Consider the following 23,922-nt stretch of genomic DNA (forward strand, 5'->3'; position numbering starts at 1 on the left):
TAGGGGGTAATAAAAGTATGAGAAAAATAGGAACGGTAAATGTTGGAATATTGGGTATTAAGAGAAAGCAGGGGTCTGTTGTAGTTAAGGAAGTGGTGCCACCAGTGGCATGAGGTATGGTCCACTGTTGCGACCTTTCCTTTTTTCATGTTTTTGTTTATTTTTCTTTTGTAGGCTCTTGAGAGGCAGTACTCTCAATGCCGTGTAACGGACATCATCATAACCAAAACCTCTCCTCTAACCACTATTCAAATTATTTCATTTAATCAATAAAAATACTGTTATTTGTGTTTATCCAATTAAAAACAATAGAAGTGCACCTTTATTATCCTGAATAATAAAAAATCCCAACAGTAAATAAAGAAGGGAGAGGGATGGTTTTAATTGAGTTGGAGAGACTAGAGAAGAAAGGAGAGGTGATGTTGGCGAAAAATAGGTCAAGGGGCCATCCCCCTTACGTCACACGAATTTTAGAACTTTTAAACCCCTCCCCCCTCCTTGTCGCAGGTTGTCACATTTTTAGAATCCCCTCCCCTCTGATGTGACGTCACAAATTTTTCAAACTTATGGGGTATTTAAAAATAATCGAAAGAAAACAGTTATTTTAATTTTTTTCTTATTTTTATTAAATAATCTTTAATAAAATCAACATAGAGTCAAATATTTATGATAACAGAAAGAAAAAACGACTAGTTAGGAATAGAAGTTAAATGTTGTTGCGTGAGAGATAATCTCATAGCGAGAGTGCTAAATTATTAATAAAAATATCGATCAAGTTCGAAAATTTTTTAAATTTTTTATTCACATATAAATTTCGTGTTTTAGTATTTTAAATTTTAAAACGTGACGTCACAAAGCTTTTGACCCTCCCTGCCCCTTGTCACACTATGTCACATTACGGTGATACCCCCCCCCCCATCAAAATGTGACGTAATTTATGGATGGCCCCTAAGAGGGGAAAGGTAAGAATTGCGGATGACCTGACGAGAGAGGAAAGGAGAATTAAGAAAGTGATTGTGGAGGCGGCAATGAAAGACAGAGGAAAGGGGAGAAGGGTAAAGGTAGGTTATATGAAAATGTGGGTAGATGAGAAAGTGAGGTTGTGGGATGAAACAGAAGGAGATTGGAGAGTACAGCAGGGAAACGAATAAGGGGGGGAAAGAAGAAAAAGGGGACGAGGAAGGATAGGAAAGAGAGAGATGAAGGGGAGTATGAGAGTAAGAGAAAATATAGGATAGGTTTTTGGAATGTAGCGGGGTTGCAGAACAAGGGAAAAGACTTCTGGGAAGGGTTGAAAGATTGGGATGTTGCAATATTAGCGGAGACATGGGTGGATAAGAAGAAATGGGAGGAGATAAGGGAGAGTTGGAAAATAAGTTTGGAAGCGATTATACCAAAAGGGAGAGGAAGGGCAAAGGGGTGATAGCACTAGGCGTGAAGGAGGATAATGCAGTAGGTAAAATAGGAAAGTGGGATATTGGCGGATGGGTAGAAAGATAAGTTAAACTAGGGAAAGAATGGTGGTGGGTAGTAGGGGTATATGTAAATGAGGATATGGAGAGAAAAAAGAAGGTAATGAGGGGATGGATGGAGGAAGTTTATAGGGATAAAAACGTGTTAATAGGGGGAGATTTTAATGTTAATACAGGGACAGAAGGAGGGATAGAATATAATGAACAGGACGAAGAGGGTAGAAAGTCGAAACATAAAGTAGTGAATAAGGGAGGAAAAGAGTCATGTAAGTTCATCAATGAAAGAGGGTGGGCAATAGCGAATGGGTGTGTGAGGGAGGAGGAAGAAGGGGAATGGACATTTGTAGGGGGGAGGGGATGTTCAGTTATAGATTTAGTATTGATTGATGAAAGAATTGAAGGAAGTATAATGGAGTTGAGAGTACAGGAAAGGACTGAATTGAATCAGATGCCAGTTGTAGTTAGGGTAGAAGTCAGGGGGTCTAAAAGTTGGTGGAGCAAGGCAGGAAGATGGGGGGGGGGGGGTTTAGGAAGAGGAGTGTGGACGGAGAAAGGGGCACAGAAATGTAAGGAGGAATTTAGAAAGGAGGTTAGAGGAGAGTGAAATGAAGAGATGGAGTGGGAAAGTCTAAAGGAGAGGGTCAGAAAGGCTGTCGGGGAAACGGCGAAGGTGAGCGGGAGGAGTAAGCAAACATCGGGATGGTGGGATGAAGAGTGTAGGGAACGAAGTCTGAGGGAGGCCTTGCAAAAGTTTAGAGACGGGAAAATAGACAGGAAAGTGTACTGTGAGGAAAAAAGGAAACATAGTAGACTGTGTGAAGGAAAAAAGAAAAAAGAAAAAGAAAAATGGGAAACTTGGGTAGGAAGTCTAAGGACAGAAAAACAAATCTGGGGGTGGTAAGCGAAGGGAGAAAGAAAACAAAGGGAGTAAATAAGAACATAAGGATGGAAGCATGGGATTTACATATTAGAGAAGTTTTGGGAGGTGCAACAGAAAGGAGAAGTAGAGAAGGTAATAGGGGAGAGGAGGAGGGGGATATTACTTTACGGGAGGTCGAAGAAATCGTGAAAAAGTTGAAAGATAATAAAGCGATGGGGGAGGATGGGATTCCTAATGAAGCTTGGAAGTATGGTGGTGCAGAAATTACAAGGGAGTTCTGGGGAGTGTGCCAGAGGGTATGGAGAGGAGAAGAGTGGCCAGAGGACTGGAAAGAAGGGGTGGTGGTACCAATAGTAAAAAAGGGGAAAGGGAAAAGTGTAGAAGAATATAAAGGAGTTACGTTAACACAGACGGCGTATAAAATATATGTGTGAATACTGGAAAGAAGCTTAAAGGAAGAGGTGGAGAGCAAAAAGTTATTGCCGGAAAGTCAGGCGAGATTTTGAGCAGGAAGGGGAACGATAGATAACATATACGTGATAAATTATTTGATAAATAGGGAAATTGCTAAAAATAAACGGCAAATAATAATACTAATGTATTTGGATTTCAAGGCGGCTTTTGACTCGGTCGACCGCGGGAGGTTAGTGGAAGACATGAGAAAGAGGGGGGTGAGGGAAGGATTGGTAAGAAGATGTGAGGAGGTGCTAAAAGAAACGTGGGGAAGGGTAAGAGTGGGGAAACAGGTAGGGGAAAAATTTGGACGGAAAAGGGAGTAAGGCAGGGCTGCCCACTGAGTTCCTTGTTATTCGTACTGTTTGTAGCGGATTTGGAGGACGAACTAGAGAAAGGGAGGTGGGGTGGAATATATTTATCCGAGAGAAAGAAGGTATATGCATTGGCGTACGCAGATGACGTGGCGTTGTTGGCAAAGGATGAGGATGATATGAAAGGTATGATTAAGATGTTGGAAAGGTATGTTAGTAGGAAAGGGTTGGAGGTTAATACGGGGAAAACGAAAATAATGAGGTGTAGGAAGGGGGGAGGGAGAAAAAGAAAGTGTTTTGGAATTGGCAGGGTAGGGAAATAGAAAAGATGGACAAGTATAACTACCTAGGGTATGTGATGAAAGCAAATGGGGAACAAGGTGAGCACGTTAAGGAAAGGGTTAGGAAAGGAGTAAAAGTAATGGGGCAGGTATGGGGGATAGGAAAAAGAAAATTTGGGAAGGACTGGGGTAGAAGAATATGGTTGTTCGACAAGTTGGTATGGTCTGTGATTGGTTATGGAGTTGATATTTAGGGGTGGAAAACAAGAAAAGAAGTAGAGGATATGCAGGAAAGATATTTAAGATGGGTTCTTGGAGTATCCAGGAGGGTGGCAGGGTACATGGTTAGAGAGGAATTACAAAGGGATATGTTGGAACGAAGAGCAGGAATGAGAGCATGGGGTTATGAAAAGAGGTTAGAGGAAGGAAAAGGCGGGGAGTTAGCATGGAGATGTAGAATGGAAATAAGAGGGGGTGAGAGCGGAGACAGGATTATTGGGGTGAGAAGCGGAGAGAAGAGACTTCTTCGAAGATAGAGGATGGGGATTGGTGGATGTGGAGAGAAGATGGGAGATGGGTGCAATGAGAGGCGAGGATTTAGTAAAAGTAGAAAGAAGGAGGCAGGAGGAAGAGAGATGGGAAAGAATTGTAGGTTCGAGAAGCAACAAGGAATATATGTGAATATATAGTGTTCTTCCTCTTCGAGCACAACTGTAAGAATGTCTGTAAGTGTGTTTACATTTTGGAATCTTACGCTTCTTGGTGCGAAGCTCGTAAGACAGTCAATGACCGTCTAATATTGAAATGCGGATATGCATCATCAATATTAATATTAATCACGAGGCAATTTTCATTTTGTGAAACGTATATAATTTTTGAACTACTGTTAAATTCGAAAAATTAACGACGGAGCCAGGAATCGAACCTGGTATCTAGCGATGCTTTACCGGAGCCTTACTCCACTAGACCACCTAGCCGCTCTGACTCTGATGTCGTTAATTCCTCTCATCACCAGTAAGTTCAAATTTGTTTTCTTGTGCTGTGATAGTATGTGTGAATATATAAAGTGTTCTTCCTCTTCGAGCACAACTGTAAGAATCTCTGTAAGTGTGTTTACATTTTGAATCTTACGCTTCTTGGTGCGAAGCTCGTAAGACAGTCAATGACCGTCTAATATTGAAATGCGGATATGCATCATCAATATTAATATTAATCACGAGGCAACGATGTCTTACGAGCTTCGCACCAAGAAGCGTAAGATTCCAAAATGTAAACACATTTACAGACATTCTTACAGTTGTGCTCGAAGAGGAAGAACACTTTATATATTCACACATACTATCACAGCACAAGAAAACAAATTTGAACTTACTGGTGATGAGAGGAATTAACGACATCAAAGTCAGGGCGGCTAGGTGGTCTAGTGGAGTAAGGCTCCGGTAAAGCATCGCTAGATACCAGGTTCGATTCCTGGCTCCGTCGTTAATTTTTCGAATTTACCAGTAGTTCAAAAATTATATACGTTTCACAACAAGGAATATAAGTTCGTTAAGGGAAAGGGAGTGCTAGGATATCTTAAAAAAGGGTCGATGTAAAACTTCCGACTTTGAAATTGCCGGAGTTTGAAGGAGATTATAACGATTGGCTCTTCTTCAAGGATGCATATGTATACAAACGAAAGTATTTCGGTAATCCAGAAATTTCAGCATTTGCGTAGCTCACTCAAGGGAGAAGCTTTACAGGTTATTGGCGGGTTGGAGACATCGGCAGAAAATTACGAGAGCGCTTGAGAGTTATTGGAAAATAATTATGAAAAAACCAAGTTGCTTATAAATACTCACATCAGCAATTTGCTTAACTTTCCGGCTGTAGCGAAAGACAAGCCCGCCACTATAAAGCAACTTATCGTGCACGTGCGCACACATCTTAAGGCGTTGAAAACGTTAATACTTCCCGTTGAGCATTGGGACGAGCTCCTGATACATATGACAAAATGCAAATTTGATTACGTGACTCGGAAAGACTGGGAAGAAGAGTGCAATCGAGACAAGGAGAACCGAAAGACGTTAGAGGAATATTTAACGTTCTTAAATGAGAGATGTCGTACTCTGGAAATGATTGACAGAGGAAAAGTCAAACACGAGGCTTCAAAGCCTGCAACATCGAAGAAACAGGGCAGTTCGGTATCGTTGGCGACCGTTTCGCAACAGAACTGCGCAATTTGCAACAGTCCGCATGCAGTTTTCCAGTGTTCACAATTTTTGCTGATGCCTGTGGCCAAGCGAATCGAACAGGCAAAAACAAGGAGGTGTTGTCTAAATTGTCTGGGTAAAGGACACTTTGCTCAAGTTTGCCGCGCATCCGCTTGTAAAAAATGCGGAAAGAAGCAGAACACATTCTTGCACCTCGGGCAAGAAGAAAAGCCAGCGACGACAGAAGAGTCATCGAAGAAAACGGTTATCGCACACTGTGTGAAAGGCCAAGAGAACTTCAAGGAGATTACAGATATATCATCAGTAGTCAGCTTCGTATGAAAGCCAAGCACGCAAATCGTGTTGTCAACTGCTCGAGTAGCCATTGAAGATGCAAACGGAATTCAACAAAGTTGCCGTGTCCTTCTAGATCCCGGTTCACAGTCAAATCTCATCACAGAGGAACTCGTCCGCGTCAGCAGATGGAAGCTCCCATGTAAAAGACGAAACGAGATGATGAGCGGCGTGAATCAGACTCAAACAACTATCGGACGAATAGTTGAGGTCAAAATCAAGTCGATGCGTACCGCATATGAAGCGAAGATCGAATGTCTAGTGCTACCGCGCATTACCGAAAAACTACCGCAAGTAAGGATAGACACGAAGCTCATATTCTTGCCGGAAAAACTAAATCTCACGGATCCGAGTTTTCACGAGCCAGGAGTCATAGATCTTCTTATAGGAGCTGGATTGTTCTGGGAAATGCTGTGTGCGGATTCCATCAAACAGGAAAAAGGGCTGCCAAGATTGCAAAATACGCTTCTAGGCTGGATCGTGGGAGGAGAGGTAATCAATGCAACGAACAAAAGCTCTTCACGATTTTGCGGGCTGGTAACGAACGCAGCGTTGCAAACACAATTGGAGCGATTTTGGACTCAGGAGGAAACTCGGGAGACCCGATGTTGGACAAGAGAAGAGGCAGAATGTGAACGACAATTCTGTAAGACATTGAAACGTGATGCAAACGGGAGGTTCATTGTAGCCTTACCCTAGAAATCAGAGGCAGTACTAGGAGAATCAGAGTCACAAGCGAAAAGACAACTGTTTGCACTCGAAAAACGACTTAAGGCAAGTTCAGAGATCAAATCAAAATACATCGAATTTTTGAAAGAATACGAAGAGCAAGGACATATGTCTCTGGTGCCAGATGGTGCTCATTCTCGACCGGAAGACACATATGTGCTGCCGCATCAGCCGATAGTTCGTCCGGAGGGTATTACAACAAAGCTTCGGGTTGTGTTCAACGCCTCAGCAAAAACATCGCTCGGCACAGCCTTAAACGATCGGCTAATGATTGGGCCAAATCTTCAGAAGGATCTTTTCGATATTCTTCTGCGATTCAGAGCACATGAATTCGTTTTGACCGCCGACATTGCGGCCATGTTTCGACAGGTCCTGGTGCGAGAGGAAGACCGTGACCTTCAAAGGATTCTTTGGAGATCGGATTCAACGCAACCGATTCAGTTGTACAGGATTAATACGGTTACCTACGGGACAGCGCCAGCGCCGTACTTGGCCACCCGCTGTTTCCTTCAACTAGCAGCCGAGGATGCGGAATTTCCGCAGGCAACAGAAGCACTCAATCGAGACTTCTATATGGACTACGTGCTTACGGGTACAGACACAATTGAGAAAGCAATCGCATTGCAACAGCAACTGTCACAGATTTTACAGCGAGGCCAGTTCAATCTAAGAAAATGGCCCTCGAACGACGACAAAATATTAGAAAGCTCATCGCAAAACAGAGAAGTGGACCCTCTTATGAGAATCGAGCAAGGAGCAAAAAAGACGTTAGGCCTTCTATGGGATGCTAAGTTCGACGTTATGAAATATAAAGTACACATCGAGGAATCACCGAAAAGAACAAAAAGAGTGGTGTTGTCTACAATAGCACAGATTTTCCACCCGCTAGGCCTCTTGGCACCAGTACTCGTCAACGCAAAGAGCATAATGCAGCGGATGTGGCAGTTGCCAATAGGATGAGACGAAAGACTGTTGCTGGATCTACAAGCAAGTTGGAAACAATACTACGGGTCGTTGCCAATAATTAACGACAAGCACATTTCGAGAAACATAAATCCGAAAAATTCCGAGGTAAGCTTCGACCTCATCGGATTTGGCGACGCCTCCGAAAAGGCCTACGGTGCGTGCATTTATGCAGTCTCGAGAAACTCGCAGGGTGTAATGATTTCACACCTAATCAGCTCCAAGAGTCAAGTGGCACCGCTCAAAACTATATCGCTACCTAAGCTTCAGCTGAACGCGGCACTATTACTTGCTAAACTGTGCAACACAGCGAAACCAGCTTTCGGCGACAAAATCCGGAACATAGTCCTCTGGAGCGACTCAACAATTGTATTGAGTTGGATCGCAACCCCGCCGAACATGCGCAAAACTTACGTTGCAAATTGTGTTACGCAGATTCAAGAGTTAACCCGAGAAGCATCGTGGTTGCATGTCCCGTCGAAGGACAACCCCGTGGATCTGATATCCAGAGGAATCTCGGTGGAGGAATGGATGCAAAGTAAGCTATGGTGGCACGGACCAGCGTGGCTGACCACAGGAGAATGGCCTAAGCAAAAGGCGATCGACATGGACACTTCGGAGATGAAAGTAGCAGCAGTACTCGCCGTAACGAGAGTGACATGCGATGCCCTGAAGGACTTCTCTTCATTTGATAAAATGCAACGAGTAATTGCATATTGCATTAGATTCAAGACGAACGGGTTACAAGTGAAGAGAAACGACGCGTTATTGGTGCAAGAACTCGCGCACACGGAAACAGCAATCGCAAAGATGACGCAAGGAGAGTCGTTTTCACAAGAGCAACTCGCGTTAAAGCAGAAACAGCAAGTACCAAAAGCAAGCAAACTCGCGCCACTCAGCCCTTATCTGGATGACGACGGAGGTATGAGAGTAGGTGGAAGACTGTCTCGAGCAAATATTACGGAAACAAAGAAGCACCCGGTCATCCTGCCGGACAGACACCACGTGACAAAGATTTTATTAAAAAGAGAGCATCAACGTTTGCTTCATTGCGGATCCGAGTAATTGTTGCATACGATTAGACAACGATACTGAATTCTCAACGGCCGTCGAGAATCTCATAAAGTGACAAGAAGTTGTGTCGAATGTTATCGTCGCAATCCAAAATCGCCAGAAGTATCAATGGTTGATTTGCCACAAGAGCGCGTTCAAGGGTCACTAAAGCCCTTCACGAATACTGGAGTGGACTATGCAGGGCCTTTACAGGTACGCGAGAGTCGCAGACGTGGAAGAGTGCATTGTTCGAAGGCTTGGTTCGCGGTGTTCGTATGCTTTGCAACAAAAACAACGCATCTAGAGCTCGTCACGGAGTTGTCCACAGAAGCCTTTCTTTCTGCATTGCGAAGATTTGTGGCAAGGAGAGGAATCAGTTCACAGATAGTTTCCGACAATGGTACCAACTTTATTGGCGCAGCCCGCGAATTAAGAGAAGTTTATGATTTTTTGCAAAGGGAGCAACGAACGATCTCCGATCATTTGGCTAAGCAGCAAATTCAGTGGAAGTTCATACCACCAAGAGCGCCACATTTCGGTGGCCTTTGGGAGGCGGCGGTCAAGTCGACAAAGCGTCATCTCAATACAGTGACCAAAGGTCTTGTATCGACATTTGAGGAGTATTACACACTTTTGACTGAAATTGAATCCATCCTAAACTCCCGACCTCTCACCTCGATACCAACCGATCCCAATAGCATCAAAGCGTTAACCCCAGTCCACTTCCTGATTGGGGACTTACTCGTATTGCCAGCGGAACACGATTACCTGGCAATTCCGGACAATGGTCTTTCCAGGTGGCAACACCTGCAAAAGGTACGGCAGCACTTTTGGCAGAGATGGTCAAACGAATATCTGCAAGAGCTGCAAAAACGTCACAAGTGGTTCACTAAAGGTGACAACTTGAAAATCGGTACTTTGGTACTCTTGAAAAAAGATAACAATGCACCGCTTCATTGGATCATGAGGCGCGTAGTTGCAGTGCACCCAGGAGATGACAACGTCGTAAGGGTGGCTACTGCGCGCACCTCAGGCGAGCTCTTTAAGAGAGCTGTGAGAAAGCTCTGTCCATTGCCAGAAAAAGAAGACTAAAATCGCAAAAAAGCCGGCCTCTGGCTTAATTAGTTTATTTTTTACCTACGTTCATTATAAATTTTCTATATTTCTTTATATCTTTTTCATTTAATAGAGTTCTCGTCAGAAATTTATTACTTTAATTTACTCTACTATGTTCCGACGAATGTTCAACCATGTCTTTTACGAAATACCGTTACTATAATTAATATCGTTATTCGCTGTCACTAGGCATGTTATTTACAAGTATGTACAATAGTTTATTGAAAGAGAGTCTTTCAAGGAAGGCGGGATGTTCTCGAGTAGAGCGCCGCTCTTGGAGAAAAAGACGAAGCTTAGCGAAAAAGAAGAGAGAGCGAGTAGTAAGCAATATGGCGGCTATCAGCAAACAACGAAAAATAAAGACTCATACATTTGTGCAATAAAAACAAGCATTTTCATTTATCGTAAACATAGGTTAAGAGTGGTTGTGTAAGCAAAACGGGGGTCCGCAGATGTACCCCTGAAATTATGGGAGCAAATAAACATCATTATAAGATGGAATGGCTTGTATACCATTGAAGAAATTAAAGTCATCTTGTGCTGTAAAACGATTACGTTTTGTTTCGGCGAAGTTTTAATTTTATCTGCCTGCTGCGACGTATCATGTGAGACATATGATAAAAATGAATCGATTTTTGTGGTTGACTGGTGCGTAAAAAACATTAGGGGTAAAAAAATTAAAATAGCTTGTCCCCACCGCTCTCGCGACTGTTTAAATTTTCACTAGAAGTTCGGACGGCCAGTTCAATAGATGCAGTCATTATGTGCAGCCGAGCATCAATTGATATTACTGATTCTGATACTGAGGATTGATAAACCACTTTCAATCATTTCAAATAGAGATAAAAGTACCTAAATTTTCTGTGGAGGATAAGACAAATCCTAGAGAATTTTTTAATGACTTAGAAAAATGTTTCGATGTGAAACACGTACCGACTGAACAAAAAATATTAGTCATTCATGGTGCATTAAATGGTAGAGCTCAAATTTGGTTTGATGAAAAAAAAAAGTAGGTTTAACGATTAGGAATGTTTCAAAACCGCATTTTTGAAAGAATTTTATTCCGTAGCTATAAGAACCAGGGGAAAAAGTCGTCGGTCGATGCGTGAATTCAAAGGGAGTGAAAATAATTTGAAAACTTCTTTTTTCAAACAAACTAAAGAAGCTCAGTATTTTGAACCCAAATTGTCGGTTTACGAAATAAATTACAGTATTATCCAACAACTGCCGATTGAAGTGAGGGAATCGTTAGTTGCAATTGATTTTTCCGACAATAATAAAGTTGAAGCCGCATTAGCTCAGCTAGATTTAGCTTATGAAGAAAGAGAACGTGAGAAACCTCGAAATTCACAGTCTTATAGCAACAATTCGTATAATACCAGCGAAATCAATAAACCAGGTCATACTAACGCACAACCGAAATATCAACAGATTAGTCAACAAAACGGGATATCTACAAATCCAAATTTTCAAAATACTGTACCAACAGCTGTTAGTGTTTGTTTACCAAACACATGTTATCCGCCACCTACTTACTTTGGACAAAATCAAATGTCGAATGGATATCATTTACAAACAACGAATCATAATAATAACAATAGTAATAACCAACGACAAAATTTAAACTGACTATCGGCGCGTTGAATCAAGGTCCAATAACGTGTCGTGACCCTTTTGATTGTATTATGGACCTATTTCATGATATAACTGGTACTGAAAAAAATGTCCAAAAAAATTCAAGATTAGCTGTACCAAAATGTACACATATCTTAGTTACTGTTTTGGGGATTAAAATACATACACTTCTTGATACTGTCAAGTGACATGTATATCTGAAGAATTTTTCAATCGATTAATGACAATAATAAATTTAGATACTCTCCCGGTTAGTATAGTAATGGTAATCCCAGCTATTCGACGAAAAACTATAACTGTTAAAAAACAAGTTTTCTTACAATTGCATTTGGCAAATCAAGTTATAGAATATTCATGTCTTGTAATTCCACATTTATCTAATCGTATAATACTTGGTAATGAATGGTTATTGAAAAACGAAGTGATAATAAATTACAAAGATCGTATGATAGAAGTTAACGGCGCGGCGGCGTTCATATCGGTATACCAACGGTGTTGTTTGATTTGGAACCTTTAAATAAATTGGTATCCTCTACAAATAATGGAGTAGCTTTAATTCAAATGATAAATATGCAAAATGTTAATTTAGATTTAAGCGATGAAAATGATAAATTTGTTATTGATGAAGAAAATTGTGGAGTTGATGTGTTGATTCATAATGAACAACCACACTGCCATTTCGAAAATGAAATTGAATTGATGATTGATGAAAATAATATTGTTAATGACAAAAATGTTGATACACAGCATCTCAATTGTGAAATGTATAAAAACAATTTACCTCGTGAAAATGATTTTATTAGGTTAGTTAAACCAATTGAAATAAATAATAATCATGAACAAGTACAAGAAACAAATGAGGTAACAAGATCTCAAAATTTAAAGAAAAATGAAAGATTTTTAATAAATGGAGAGAATACATAATTTTTTTAAAGAGTTTTCAAACTTCGTGCATAGTCTGACGACACTAAGTAATGTACAGATTGAAACTGTTTGCGCACTTCTTAAAAAGTATCAAGTTTTGTTTTCCAATAAACCCGGATATACTCAAGTATATCAACATGAGATCAAAGTAACTAAATCAAATCCAATTGTACGAAAAACTTATCCAATTCCTTTAGCTTTGCGAGAGTTGGTAGACAAAGAGATAAAAAATTATGATAGCTATGGAAAGATTATTCTTGATGTGGATGATCTAGTTTTATTAAAGGTACCATTACCATCTAATGCAACTGATAGAGTAACTCGTAATTTTTTTCACATATGAGGGATTTTCCGTCAACTCGGCCACTTTTTTTTCGACCATCTCAGATCTGCCCCATAATTGGTTATATCAAAGTACAATTAAAAGGTACTCTATGTGAATTTTTTCAGATTTTTTAATTAATTTTTTTATACCGGAACCTCGACCGAATTTGTGTGGCTTCATTTTTTTTACCCTAGAACCTCGATCCGTGCCACTCTGGCGATTTTTTGGCGATTTTGTCACACATATGGGCTATTCCGCGTCAACCGGATCAGTCATTTCTCAGATATTTTTTTAATTTGGCATGTGGATTGTGTAGGGGGAGTTAGATTTTGATGCCAAAGCGCGAATCTCATAATGCAAAATTCGATTTTTTATTAACAATAACAAATTAGACTTCCATTTTTTTCAAAAATTCATAACTTCGGCAAAAAATTAGATACAATATTTTTTTTTTTTTCAAATTACGCGGAAAGCTCCATAGAATTAAAAAAAATATGAAATGGTAAAAAAGAGTTGTTATCAATTGTTTATTTAACAATTAATTTTTCAAAGATTTTTAAAACAGTGACTGAGACGACCAAAAAATTTTTTTTAAATTCTGACATATTCCTTGAACTGTACTACAACCTGTGAATTAATTTCAGAGGGGCGTTTTTCTTCGTTTTCGAGTAAAAAATCATTAAGGGTGTCGATGCGCATGAAATTGCGGCGCGCCGAGTCTCTACGTAATGGCGGGCGGCCGGTTGCCGTCCACCGCTACCCCGCGGTGGCGTCGCAGCGTTATTTTAGAGTCATTTTCACGATGTAGGACATGATTGAAGAATCTGAAAAAAATAGTGTACCTTCACAAGGCCTACTCAAACCGATAAGTGAAGTTTCAAGAATGTGTTTTTCAATGTTTTTTTATTACAGAGATTCAAAATAACGGTTTCACACCATGATAGTGCACATAAATGATAATAATTACATAACTTGCTACTTATTTTAGTACTGATAATCACCCCCGAAGATATGTGGAAGCTGCGAAATGAACGCACTTACAATTATACATTTCATACAAATAAATCGCTTATTCTATGGATACAATCTATTAATCTTTGATCAAACTGGGCATTAAACTTAGAAATGTGAGCAAAAGTTTTCGTCATAACTTACATGGCTATCTTAGCGCATAGATTTACGGGTAAATGACTCATCAAAGGAAGAGTAAACCCTACATTCTACAGTTTTTATTGACAGAGGTAAAAATGAATGGAATCGTCGAGTGCCTTCGACCGTTATTGCTTGGTTCAATCGCGGCTTCAATAATTTTTCATGTTCTTCATGTTCGCTGTTGCTGCAGAAGTCAAACGTGATATTTTTCAATGCACTCGCACTCTATTCGAATAATTGCCTTGGAGTCAAAATATGATTTTCATTGGGCCGCTGTAGGCTTGCACGTGCAGCAAATCTTTTCACAGTTCCACCAATGCTATCACATGGATTTTTTCCATGTGACGTTGCAAAGAAATGCCATTAAGGGAGCTTTCCAGTGTGAAATTTTCAAAAAATCGATTTTTATTTTTTTGCTTTATCGAATAGTATACACTCTTCCGAATATTCCCTGAAATTTTCATGCCGAAATTCAGATTATTTCGGTTACTGTACAGCATTTTTTGGAAGAAGGCAACGGAGCGCTACAGCTGCCGCGTCGGCCGTCTGCTCGTGCGACTGTTATTTCTATTGTCTCGTTCCTACCTGCACGTACATGAACTTGGCTCGCCAATTGTCGAAAATGTGAATTCGGACTATTGCATAATTTGCCGTTAATTAGCCGTAAATTAGTCGCGTGACTTATTTTTTTGTCGGACTCAATTTTCAAAAAAAAGCGGATGGCGTGCTAAATTCTTGAAAATCAATCAATCACTGTGTGTGGCAACTAGCCCCAAAGCACGTATTCTGCGGCAAGCAGATAGTAGAAATCGCTACGCAGTGTGCTGTGCGCACCTTCAATGAAGGTTACGACCCAATTTTAAAAATTTTGAAGACGATGGGATGCACGATAGGGCCGAGCGCCGCAGATTTCGCCGCTAAGTACAAGAATGCGCGCATCATCCAAGCAAACCGCCGGGCGTCCCTGGATAGCGAAGAGGCGAGGACAGCTCGTCGGACTGAACAATTCATTGAGCACGATCTTTTCGAAGAAGCAGAAGGGATATTGTACGGACCTGGCATCGCTGATTGACCGTAAGTAAACGATTTACCTAAAATTTCCTCACTTGAAACTTTGAACGCGTTTTTCTCGAAACAGCATTTTTCAAAACGGTGTCCAACTTGGAGGGCAGAGTTTTAAAGCTATCGAGTTGAATTTTTTACACAATATTCTTAACGTCATTGTTTATCGTGCTATGGAAGCTTTTTTTTTTTTTTTGACATCTTCCTATTTTTTTGTAAAAAAAACTGCCAAAAAAAATGCTAAAATCGATACTTTTTGTTCAAACCGGCGCCATTTTTGCAAAAAAAAAAAAAAAGAAAAAAGCTTCCATAGCACGAAAGCCAATTATATACCGATCAATAATCTTTTTGTGTTTTTTGTTTCAGATCAAAATTGTGACCCCCAACGTGGACACCACATCCAAGTGCATTTTCTGCAACAATTGTTTCATCATTTTTATAGATATTAATTAATAAATGAATCGATCTTTAAAAAATTGTTTAGTATTCTTCAATACCCAATTAATATACAAAAAAAAAACCAGACCGATTAGATTATTTTTTCTTTAAAAAAAAAAATCGCGAAAAACAGCGATTTTTCGGGCTGTCACACTGGAAAGCTCCCTTAAGCCTCGACATTACAGTCGTCTAAATGATGAGTCAAATTGATGAAGTAACTTTTATTTTTATATTGTGCACTGGCACCGTCAGTAAAATAAATCATTTTCTTGATAACTTCACTACCGAAGAACTCAAAAAGCCTACTGATTAGTTTCTTCTGAAACAGATGGACCGCGACTGTATTATGTTGTAGATTTTCTGAGATAATAACGAAGCTCTTATGCTTTAAGTCCTCATTTTCAACATAATACACAAAAAAAGGATGGATGATAGCTTGATTGTTATTCCAGTGGAAGCTTTGAATTTCATCTTGAACAACAAATGCATAGTTTTCAGCAAAGTCACCCAAAACTAAGAACTCCCCTGGTTGTAGACGACTTTTTCTGTCTTTCAAATATGCACTTTGCTGTTTAGCGATGAAATTATGTTTCTTGAGGGCTATCGTCTGTTCCTTTAGCGTCTCGAGGAACGTTTCCGTTTCTTGCGTGATCGTTTCTAAAACAGATCGATCCGTATGAGTCCACCGTTTGTAGCTGATACTTTTTACGAAATTATCGTCGAATAAACTTTCCATTTCATGTGTAACCATATCAAAACTTGGACAACTACTACAATCACCGACATAGCACAAAGGATTTGGAGAGTCACACGATATCTGCTTTATCAAATCGTGGTACGTTCTTTTGAATGTCTGACAAATTGAGCTAACCGCCACCAACATAAGTTTCACATTCTGGTGTATTTTGCAAACACAAACTGTATGTGTTCCTGTTGGTCCAGCTAAAATACACTGCTTTGGGCGGAGTTCCGCGAATTTTATGAAACCAATTTTATCATTCGGATGCTGTTGCTTGAACGCGGCGTAAGCTTCCTTCAGATCACACAAAACAAGTCGTTTTTGGACTTGATGTTTTGAACCATCCACATTGCGAAGAGTGACAAAATCTTTCTGACCAGGCATGATCCGACTTATCTCATCAGAACAGTAAAATTCCACTACATGAGAGACAACATCATCACAAAGAGTGCGAGATGGTCTTGGATCTGGGGAGGAACCAAATCCACGCTCACTTTGCAATATTTTAGCTTTACGAGCCATTCTATATGAACAATCAAATTGTAACTCCAATTCTGTGATGGACCAACTACGAGGAGTCACTGTGAGATATTTAATTTTGTCCGCGACACAATTCACGTTGATAAACAATTCTTTCATATCACACAACAATTCTCAAGAAACATTTCCACACTGCTCTGTTCACTAATTGGTGAAGGTGAATCAAGATCGTCACCACTCGCATAATTATGATTTATATCAATTACCTCGTTTTTATCAGATGGAGTAATTGTGTTGCATTTGTACAATTTTATTCGATAATCCATGCACACATATTCTCCTAGGTCCGGAAACTTTTTCCGTAATGCTGGTGTCACTGGCTTTACCAAATTTCGGACGCAATTATGGCCAACCCTTTGGAAAGGATTACAGCACCGTTTCACAACTATTGTAGACATTGCTTTCAGAAATGAATTACTTGTATGAAGAATGAGACGATATATTGCATTGATCGTTACACTGGTATTCGATTAAATATTATGCATTTTGAAATGCTCGAAATTTATATTCGTTCAGAATAGTGCTTCACCCACCCAACAACCCTTCTGATTGGTTGAATTCCACCAATGGGGCTAACATAATGCAGGTGCAATTCTATGTACCTGATTTTAGCGAATCTATTTGCCTTAATTCTATTATTTGACATTTGGTGACGTGTCTTCAACTGATTGAAGAATAGAATGACTAAATGACCCCTTCGCGGAATCGAAGTGGTGACCCGGATTACCTGGATAATAAAGAATTTAGGTGACGCATGCACAGGTGCAGGTATTCCATATCCTGGAACAACCCTTGACCTGTGTCCGTAATTCATGCGTGAATCATAATACGTCATAACAGATTTTGAATCTCTGTAATAAAAAAACGGTGAAAAACACATTCTTGAAACTTCACTTATCGCTTTGACCAGGCCTTGTGAAGGTACAGTATTTTTTTCAGATTCTTCAATCATGTCCTACATCGTGAAAATGACTCTAAAATAACGCTGCGACGCCACCGCGGGGTAGCGATGGACGGCAACCGGCCGCCCGCCATTACGTAGAGGCTCGGCGCACCGCAATTTCATGCGCATCGACACCTTTAATGATTTTTTACTCGAAAACGAAGAAAAACGCCCCTCTGGAATTAATTCACAGGTTGTAGTACAGTTTAAGGAACATGTCAGAATTTAAAAAAAATTTTTTGGTCGTCTCAGTCACTGTTTTAAAAATCTTTGAAAAATTAATTGTTAAATAAACAATTGATAACAACTCTTTTTTACCATTTCATATTTTTTTTCAAATTCTATGGAGCTTTCCGCGGAATTTGAAAAAAAAAAAAATATTGTATCTAATTTTTTGCCGAAGTTATGAATTTTTGAAAAAAATGGAAGTCTAATTTGTTATTGTTAATAAAAAATCGAATTTCGCATTATGAGATTCGCACTTTGGCACAAAAATCTAACTCCCCCTACACAATCCACATGCCAAATTAAAAAAATATCTGAGAGATGACTGATCCGGTTGACGCGGAATAGCCCATATTGGAAGACTGTAATTTTTTCAGCAAAAACAAGGGTCCTTTTTGAATAAAAAAAATAATTTCTTCCTTTTTTGGTAAAAAATTAGCGTTACCGAAACGTAAAAATTTTTTCAAAAATTTCTCTTGAAAGCTAACAAAAAACTACAACTTTCATGTAAAGTTATTTTTTTTCAGTTACTTCACGTTTCTGAGATATATTCATTTGAAAAAAACGGCAATGTCTCAAATAAAGAATCAAAAAATCTGAAAAAATTCACATAGAGTACCTTTTAGTAGTACTTTGATATAACCAATTATGGGGCAGATCTGAGATGGTCGAAAAAAAAGTGGCCGAGTTGACGGAGAATCCCTCATATGTAATATGATAATGTCTAAATGACCGTCTATGTATACTTTATACGTATATGTACAATGTATATTATCCGTAATTAACGTATTCTACGGATATTATACGTATTTCAGACGGCCACTTAGGCTTTATCTATACGTGTGTTCTATCTGTGAACTTACTCAAAACGGATCACGTGATGCCCAACTCTGCCATGTTAAATCACGAATTGAAATAAACTTGTCACAACGACTCGTAGCATTAATCAGTCATCAGGCAGTTAGCAATAAAAGTCTGCTAACCATTCTCAAATTACTGCACCAATTATTTCATATCTGCTTGACCTGCAAAAATCACCCTTACAACTCCCATAAGCCGCGTTTAATACCTGAAACTTGAGTACTGCCAGCCTGCATGTGAGACGCCAAACCTGAATGTGCTAATTTTCACCCAAAGAGCTTGCGCCATTATTTTCGGCACATAAAACATATGAAAACGTTGAAAATCAAATCAAAAAAGTTAAAAACTTATTTACCCACATTGAAAATTTCATTAAAAGAAGTAAACCGTATGGTTAGGATTATTAAAAATGAAGGAGCGAGGCAACTGAAATCAGGAGGTCCGGCATTAAACTAAGGAGGACACTTCAAGCACATGAACAAAAAACATGGCAGCCACTAAAAGTAGTCAAAAAATTCTCTGATTTTTTACTGTCTTTCCCTAACCAAATTCAGATACTTTCCCTCAATAAAATGCTAAGTAAAAGTCCTAATAGAAGTAACTAATTAATATCATCATGAATTGATCGAAATTTAAAAATATGGACATAACCTATTGAATGGTGACGGAAAGAAATTTACACATCCGAGCTTATGCACAGAAATATTCGTCTAAATTTATATTGTTACATAAACGTTTACAGCGACCATTTTCTAACTTGTTTTCCGAAAATTTTAATACAATGTTCAGATCCTTATAGAAACGTACTTATTACGCAGATAAGATATCCTTTATGGAGACTAAGACATCCTTTTATGTTATGCTAACCCCTGCTTCTTGTCCACCCTATTTATTATATCTTTATGGGTGCACAACGCTCGAAGAAATATACCCGAGAAGCAATGTTAGTTTTACGGAATTTATAAAAATGTCTCTCGTGTGAAATAAGACATTTTTCATCCAAAAAGCATTTTATTTCTCAACACGTTTTTATTAATTGGAAATGTCCAGCATTCGGATTTTTCCAATTTTGATATTTCGTGGAAGAAGCTTAGCTTTTTCTCGTTCCGCTGGACCACCATTCATTTTCCCTGACCAACTGAGAAATTCCCTCACTTTTCTCCGGCTTCCCGGACCAATTCAAGAATTTCCTGACTTTTCCCTAATTTCCAGTGGCTGACGAGTGGCCACCATAAAAAAGAGTATTTGAAAATAACCTCGATTTTGACTAGTTCGAAGATTTCCTGTTATATTTCTTTGTGAAACGATATGGGTTGTCACATTTTCTTTCGTCCTACAAGCAATAATTTTTCATTTGTGTTGTAATTTAAAAAAGAAATCATCGTTCGTTTTCACTCTATCCTATTACGAAAGTATGGTCACGTAATGTCGCCATCGTAGTCACTCATGTATTATTATGTGACTCTCATTGTCTATACCGGGACAATCTCTTGAAACTTAAAAATCAACTGTGCATGCGCGAGTTTTATCGGCTGTTCGTGCAGACAGGCGATCTCGAGTTTCAGCTGTCAAACTCTTTTTGGCGGCAATGTAGTTGATACGAATTGTCGAGGTTAGAATCTTAAATAATCGAGGTAGTGAATTGGAAAGGTTCGGGAAGCATTTGTTATTGAGTCGGAAAGTTGATTCTTCAAAGAACGGTCGGAATTTAATGCTTATGCTCTCTGAAAATTCAAACATACACATTTTGTGTACGGTGGCCCCCTGCATCGTAGACAAAAATATCGCTGCGGAAAGACTTCGCCGACCAATGAGACTGTATTATTTGGCGCATGCGCAATTTATTTTTAGGGCGTATAGTTGTATAGTACAGTAACAGGGAATATCCCTAGGCTGTGGCGACGCCATCTGTGCACCATACCACGCACACCGTTCCCGGCTGCATGCAGTTTTCGGGCGAGAGATTTCCTCTCTCCCGTGTGTATGTGCTTTCACCCAACCACGGACGCGCGGGCTGTACGCCCCGATAAATGTACGATTGCTTTAAATAAATACATCTTGAACTAAAATGATAGGTGCGACCAATAATTTATAATTACCTCCTACAAGAATTTGAAAAAAAAACGGCACGGGACCTTTTCCCTTTCATTCAAACCGAAAGGTCACATTTGCGCATGAGATTTTATATTACTATACACGCGATATTTCATATTGGTATTTTTAGTATTTTTGTGACTTTCGAAGAACTATAAGTTACATCTCACTCCTGAATTCGCGTTTATCCAGTGCTTTGCCAGGAATGTAAAGACCCCGAATACATAACCTACACCTACGTGTTCAAATAATTCTGACAACACAGGATAAGACATTGATACATAATACAGCACAACAAAAAAAAAAAAAAAAGAAGGATTTATTGGCATCTAATCTTACTCAGACCACTCAAACGTCAAGGGCAACAAAACCACTGTTGACCAGTATAATAGATATATCTATAAAGCATAGCTGGTGAGCCTGTGAAAAAAACAAAATTGAAGTTTGCATTGTTTACGTAACTACTAATCGAGAAAAATAATCACCATTTTACAACTATAAATTCAATTTATGTGGATTGTAGTTACAACATAAGAATCTGTCGATTTAATTGCAATGTGATTTACGATTTCATTACAATATAAAGTAAAATAGAGAATACTAAAAACTGTTTCGTTACTTAATGTTAGGAACGTTGACTTCAGTAAAAAGTACAGTGACTATAAGCTAAAGCACGAATAATCACGGCTTTAATCGTGTAGTTTAAAAAAAAAAGGGTGGACTATCAATTTTAGAGAAGTTTGCAAAAGGTTTTTTTCAAAACTAATGTATTTATATCTCTGATTATCTCAATCAGGAAACTTTTTGTGCATCATACCTTAGTAAACAGAGGAAAATGGAGTAAGAGAACGCGCTCCATGACAAAAAAGCTGTCGATTGAAGCACACCGAGCACAGTTCGCCTGATGTCATCTTTTGAAGGAATCCTTCCTTTCATCAGCAAAGTTACCTGCATTGTAAACAAAACACAATAGGTAGATCAATGATCGGTGACTGTGTTTTCTATGGTGTTTTCACAACAGTTTACAAACAATTTATTGTATTTATTGTATTTAATTTATCTGCTGACATGCAGATTATAGGCAAACAATGCAAGTCAGTTTATAAAAATCAGTGTTAATACTGTATATGGGACATTCCATGCCAACTCAACCTGCTATTTCTAGGGTCAAAAAAGTAACTTCTGAATTACTTCAGGTTTTTCTGATCACTGGTTAAAAATTTGTCTTATTTTCGCGCAATTTATACCCCAACATCGAAAAATTAAGTAATACAAAAATTCTTTGCAATGATGTGAATTAGAAGGAAATATTTTTTGCTGATTTCATTGACCACTCAATGCATTTTTTTTTTTTTTTCGCCAAACCAATCTAAAATCGCGATTATTATAGTGTTGGCCATTTTCGATTTTCATAAAATTTCTATCATATATTCCTGGTAAAATAATTAAACTTTTGAGACATTGTCGAAGGTGGAGAAATCTTTGATTCAGAAGTCACAATCAAATGAATGTCAAAGAAACGAAAAATATGGGAGAACCTACTTGAAATAAATGTCTGCGGAATTGAATAATATCTTATTACTGAAATTACCAAAATCAAATTCGTTATTCATTTTTTTAATATACTAGTGAAATTATCAAAATCAAATTAATTATTCATTTGTTTGATAAACAAAAAAACGAGAGGTATGCCGAAATGAGTTATATCTTACAACAGAAATTATCAAAATCAAATTAACTGTTCATTTAAATGGTAAACAAAAAAGCGAGAGGTAAAAAGGAATACTAGGTATGTATGCATTTACTTCAGGTAGGTACCTACTCCCATTTTTTCGTTTCCTTGACATTCATTTGATTGTAACTGCTGCACCAAAAATCGCTCAATTTTCCGCAAGGTATCCAAAGTTTTGTATTTTCGCAAGGAATTTATGATGGAAATTTCATAAGAAATCAAGATGACCAACACTTTAGACTGGTTTTCCAAAAAAAAAAATTGCATCAAGTTGCCGAAATATCAACAAAAATTATTTCTTTCTCCTTCACGTCGTCGCAAACAATTTTTGTATCAACGCTTTTTTCGTACAACTGACGGATGTTGGGATATAAATTAGTGCGAAAATAGGATAGTTGTTTAATAAAAAAAAAAAATCTAAATGATTCAGGGTTTATTTTCTTTAACCCTGGAAATACTATGTTTAAGTTCGAGCCAAATCGGAAATAGTGAGGGTTGGCGGCAGGTCGAGTTGACGTGAAATGCCCCATATGCATTTGCATACAAATATGCGCACTCACTAAATAGACGGTAGTATAAATCCGTAATGATTCTTGCAAGGCGTGGAGTCCCAGACCAGCGGTCGCGCTGACACATGAATTAGTCCAGGGATGAACATAGTCAATACAAGTTGCCGAAATTGAAAACTTGCTCAATCGAGGAGGCATATTTATTTCGTACCTTCGTCTTTTTTCTCTTTCACTCTTCACCCGTGCAGCACTACATGCGAATATTTAAAATTTTGCGGAGATAACCGTCGGGATAAACATATTACCGATCGTACGACAGTGGTTAGCAAATAACGGCGCAAATAAATTCTATACGTCAACCATACACTTGCGCTGATAATTCTGCTGCGTCATGCGTTTCGTGTTTGAGAAGCCTTACGTCCTACTTATTAGTAAAAGCTGTACTGAACTGATAACGCTAAACGCTTAGGACAAAACTTTTAAGAACGACCAGACGACATCCACCCTCTACGACGCTGCGACAACTGACAACAACGGGACACTGATGACTGAACTGCGAATAGCCTTATAGAGAAAGTCAACACATGTTATTAACTGGCCCCCTACCTGTCTGGATTGGTTGGAGCATAGACTTCTAGAGATAGACTGCGCGCTCTGTACACCGAGTTGGGGCCGTGACAAAACAGAGAAACAGCTGCAGGCATTCCCTTTCAGACTCTCACTTTAATGGGTGATTTGGCAGGGAAAACACTACGAAACCACGGTCGTATACCGGGACAATCTCTTGAAACTTGAAAATCAACTGCGCATCCGCCAAATAATTCAATCTCATTGGTCGACGAAATCTTCCCGTGGCGATATTTTTGTCTGCGAAGCAGGAGGCCAGCGTACACAAAATGTGTACGTTTGAATTTTCAAAGAGCATAAGCATTAAAT

The 23,922-nt window shown here is 39.0% G+C and overlaps 1 protein-coding gene across 2 annotated transcripts in view; it reads right to left on the reverse strand.

Moving 5' to 3' along the window:
• Positions 1 to 23,537, reverse strand: part of LOC124182971 (transmembrane protein 135-like) — a 55,424-nt gene extending 31,887 nt beyond the window's left edge. For both annotated transcript variants that reach the window (XM_046570861.1, XM_046570859.1), the window contains exons 1-2: positions 23,038 to 23,537; positions 21,563 to 21,693 (exon numbers count right to left, since the gene is read on the reverse strand). In XM_046570861.1, coding sequence (XP_046426817.1) covers positions 21,563 to 21,693; positions 23,038 to 23,184 — 278 coding nt within the window. In that variant the 5' untranslated portion in view covers positions 23,185 to 23,537. The remainder of the gene's footprint in view (positions 1 to 21,562; positions 21,694 to 23,037) is intronic.
• Between the last annotated feature and the right edge of the window lie 385 nt (positions 23,538 to 23,922).

Source organism: Neodiprion fabricii, chromosome 5, assembly GCF_021155785.1.
Source record: "Neodiprion fabricii isolate iyNeoFabr1 chromosome 5, iyNeoFabr1.1, whole genome shotgun sequence".
NCBI classification, from domain to species: Eukaryota; Metazoa; Arthropoda; class Insecta; order Hymenoptera; family Diprionidae; genus Neodiprion; species Neodiprion fabricii.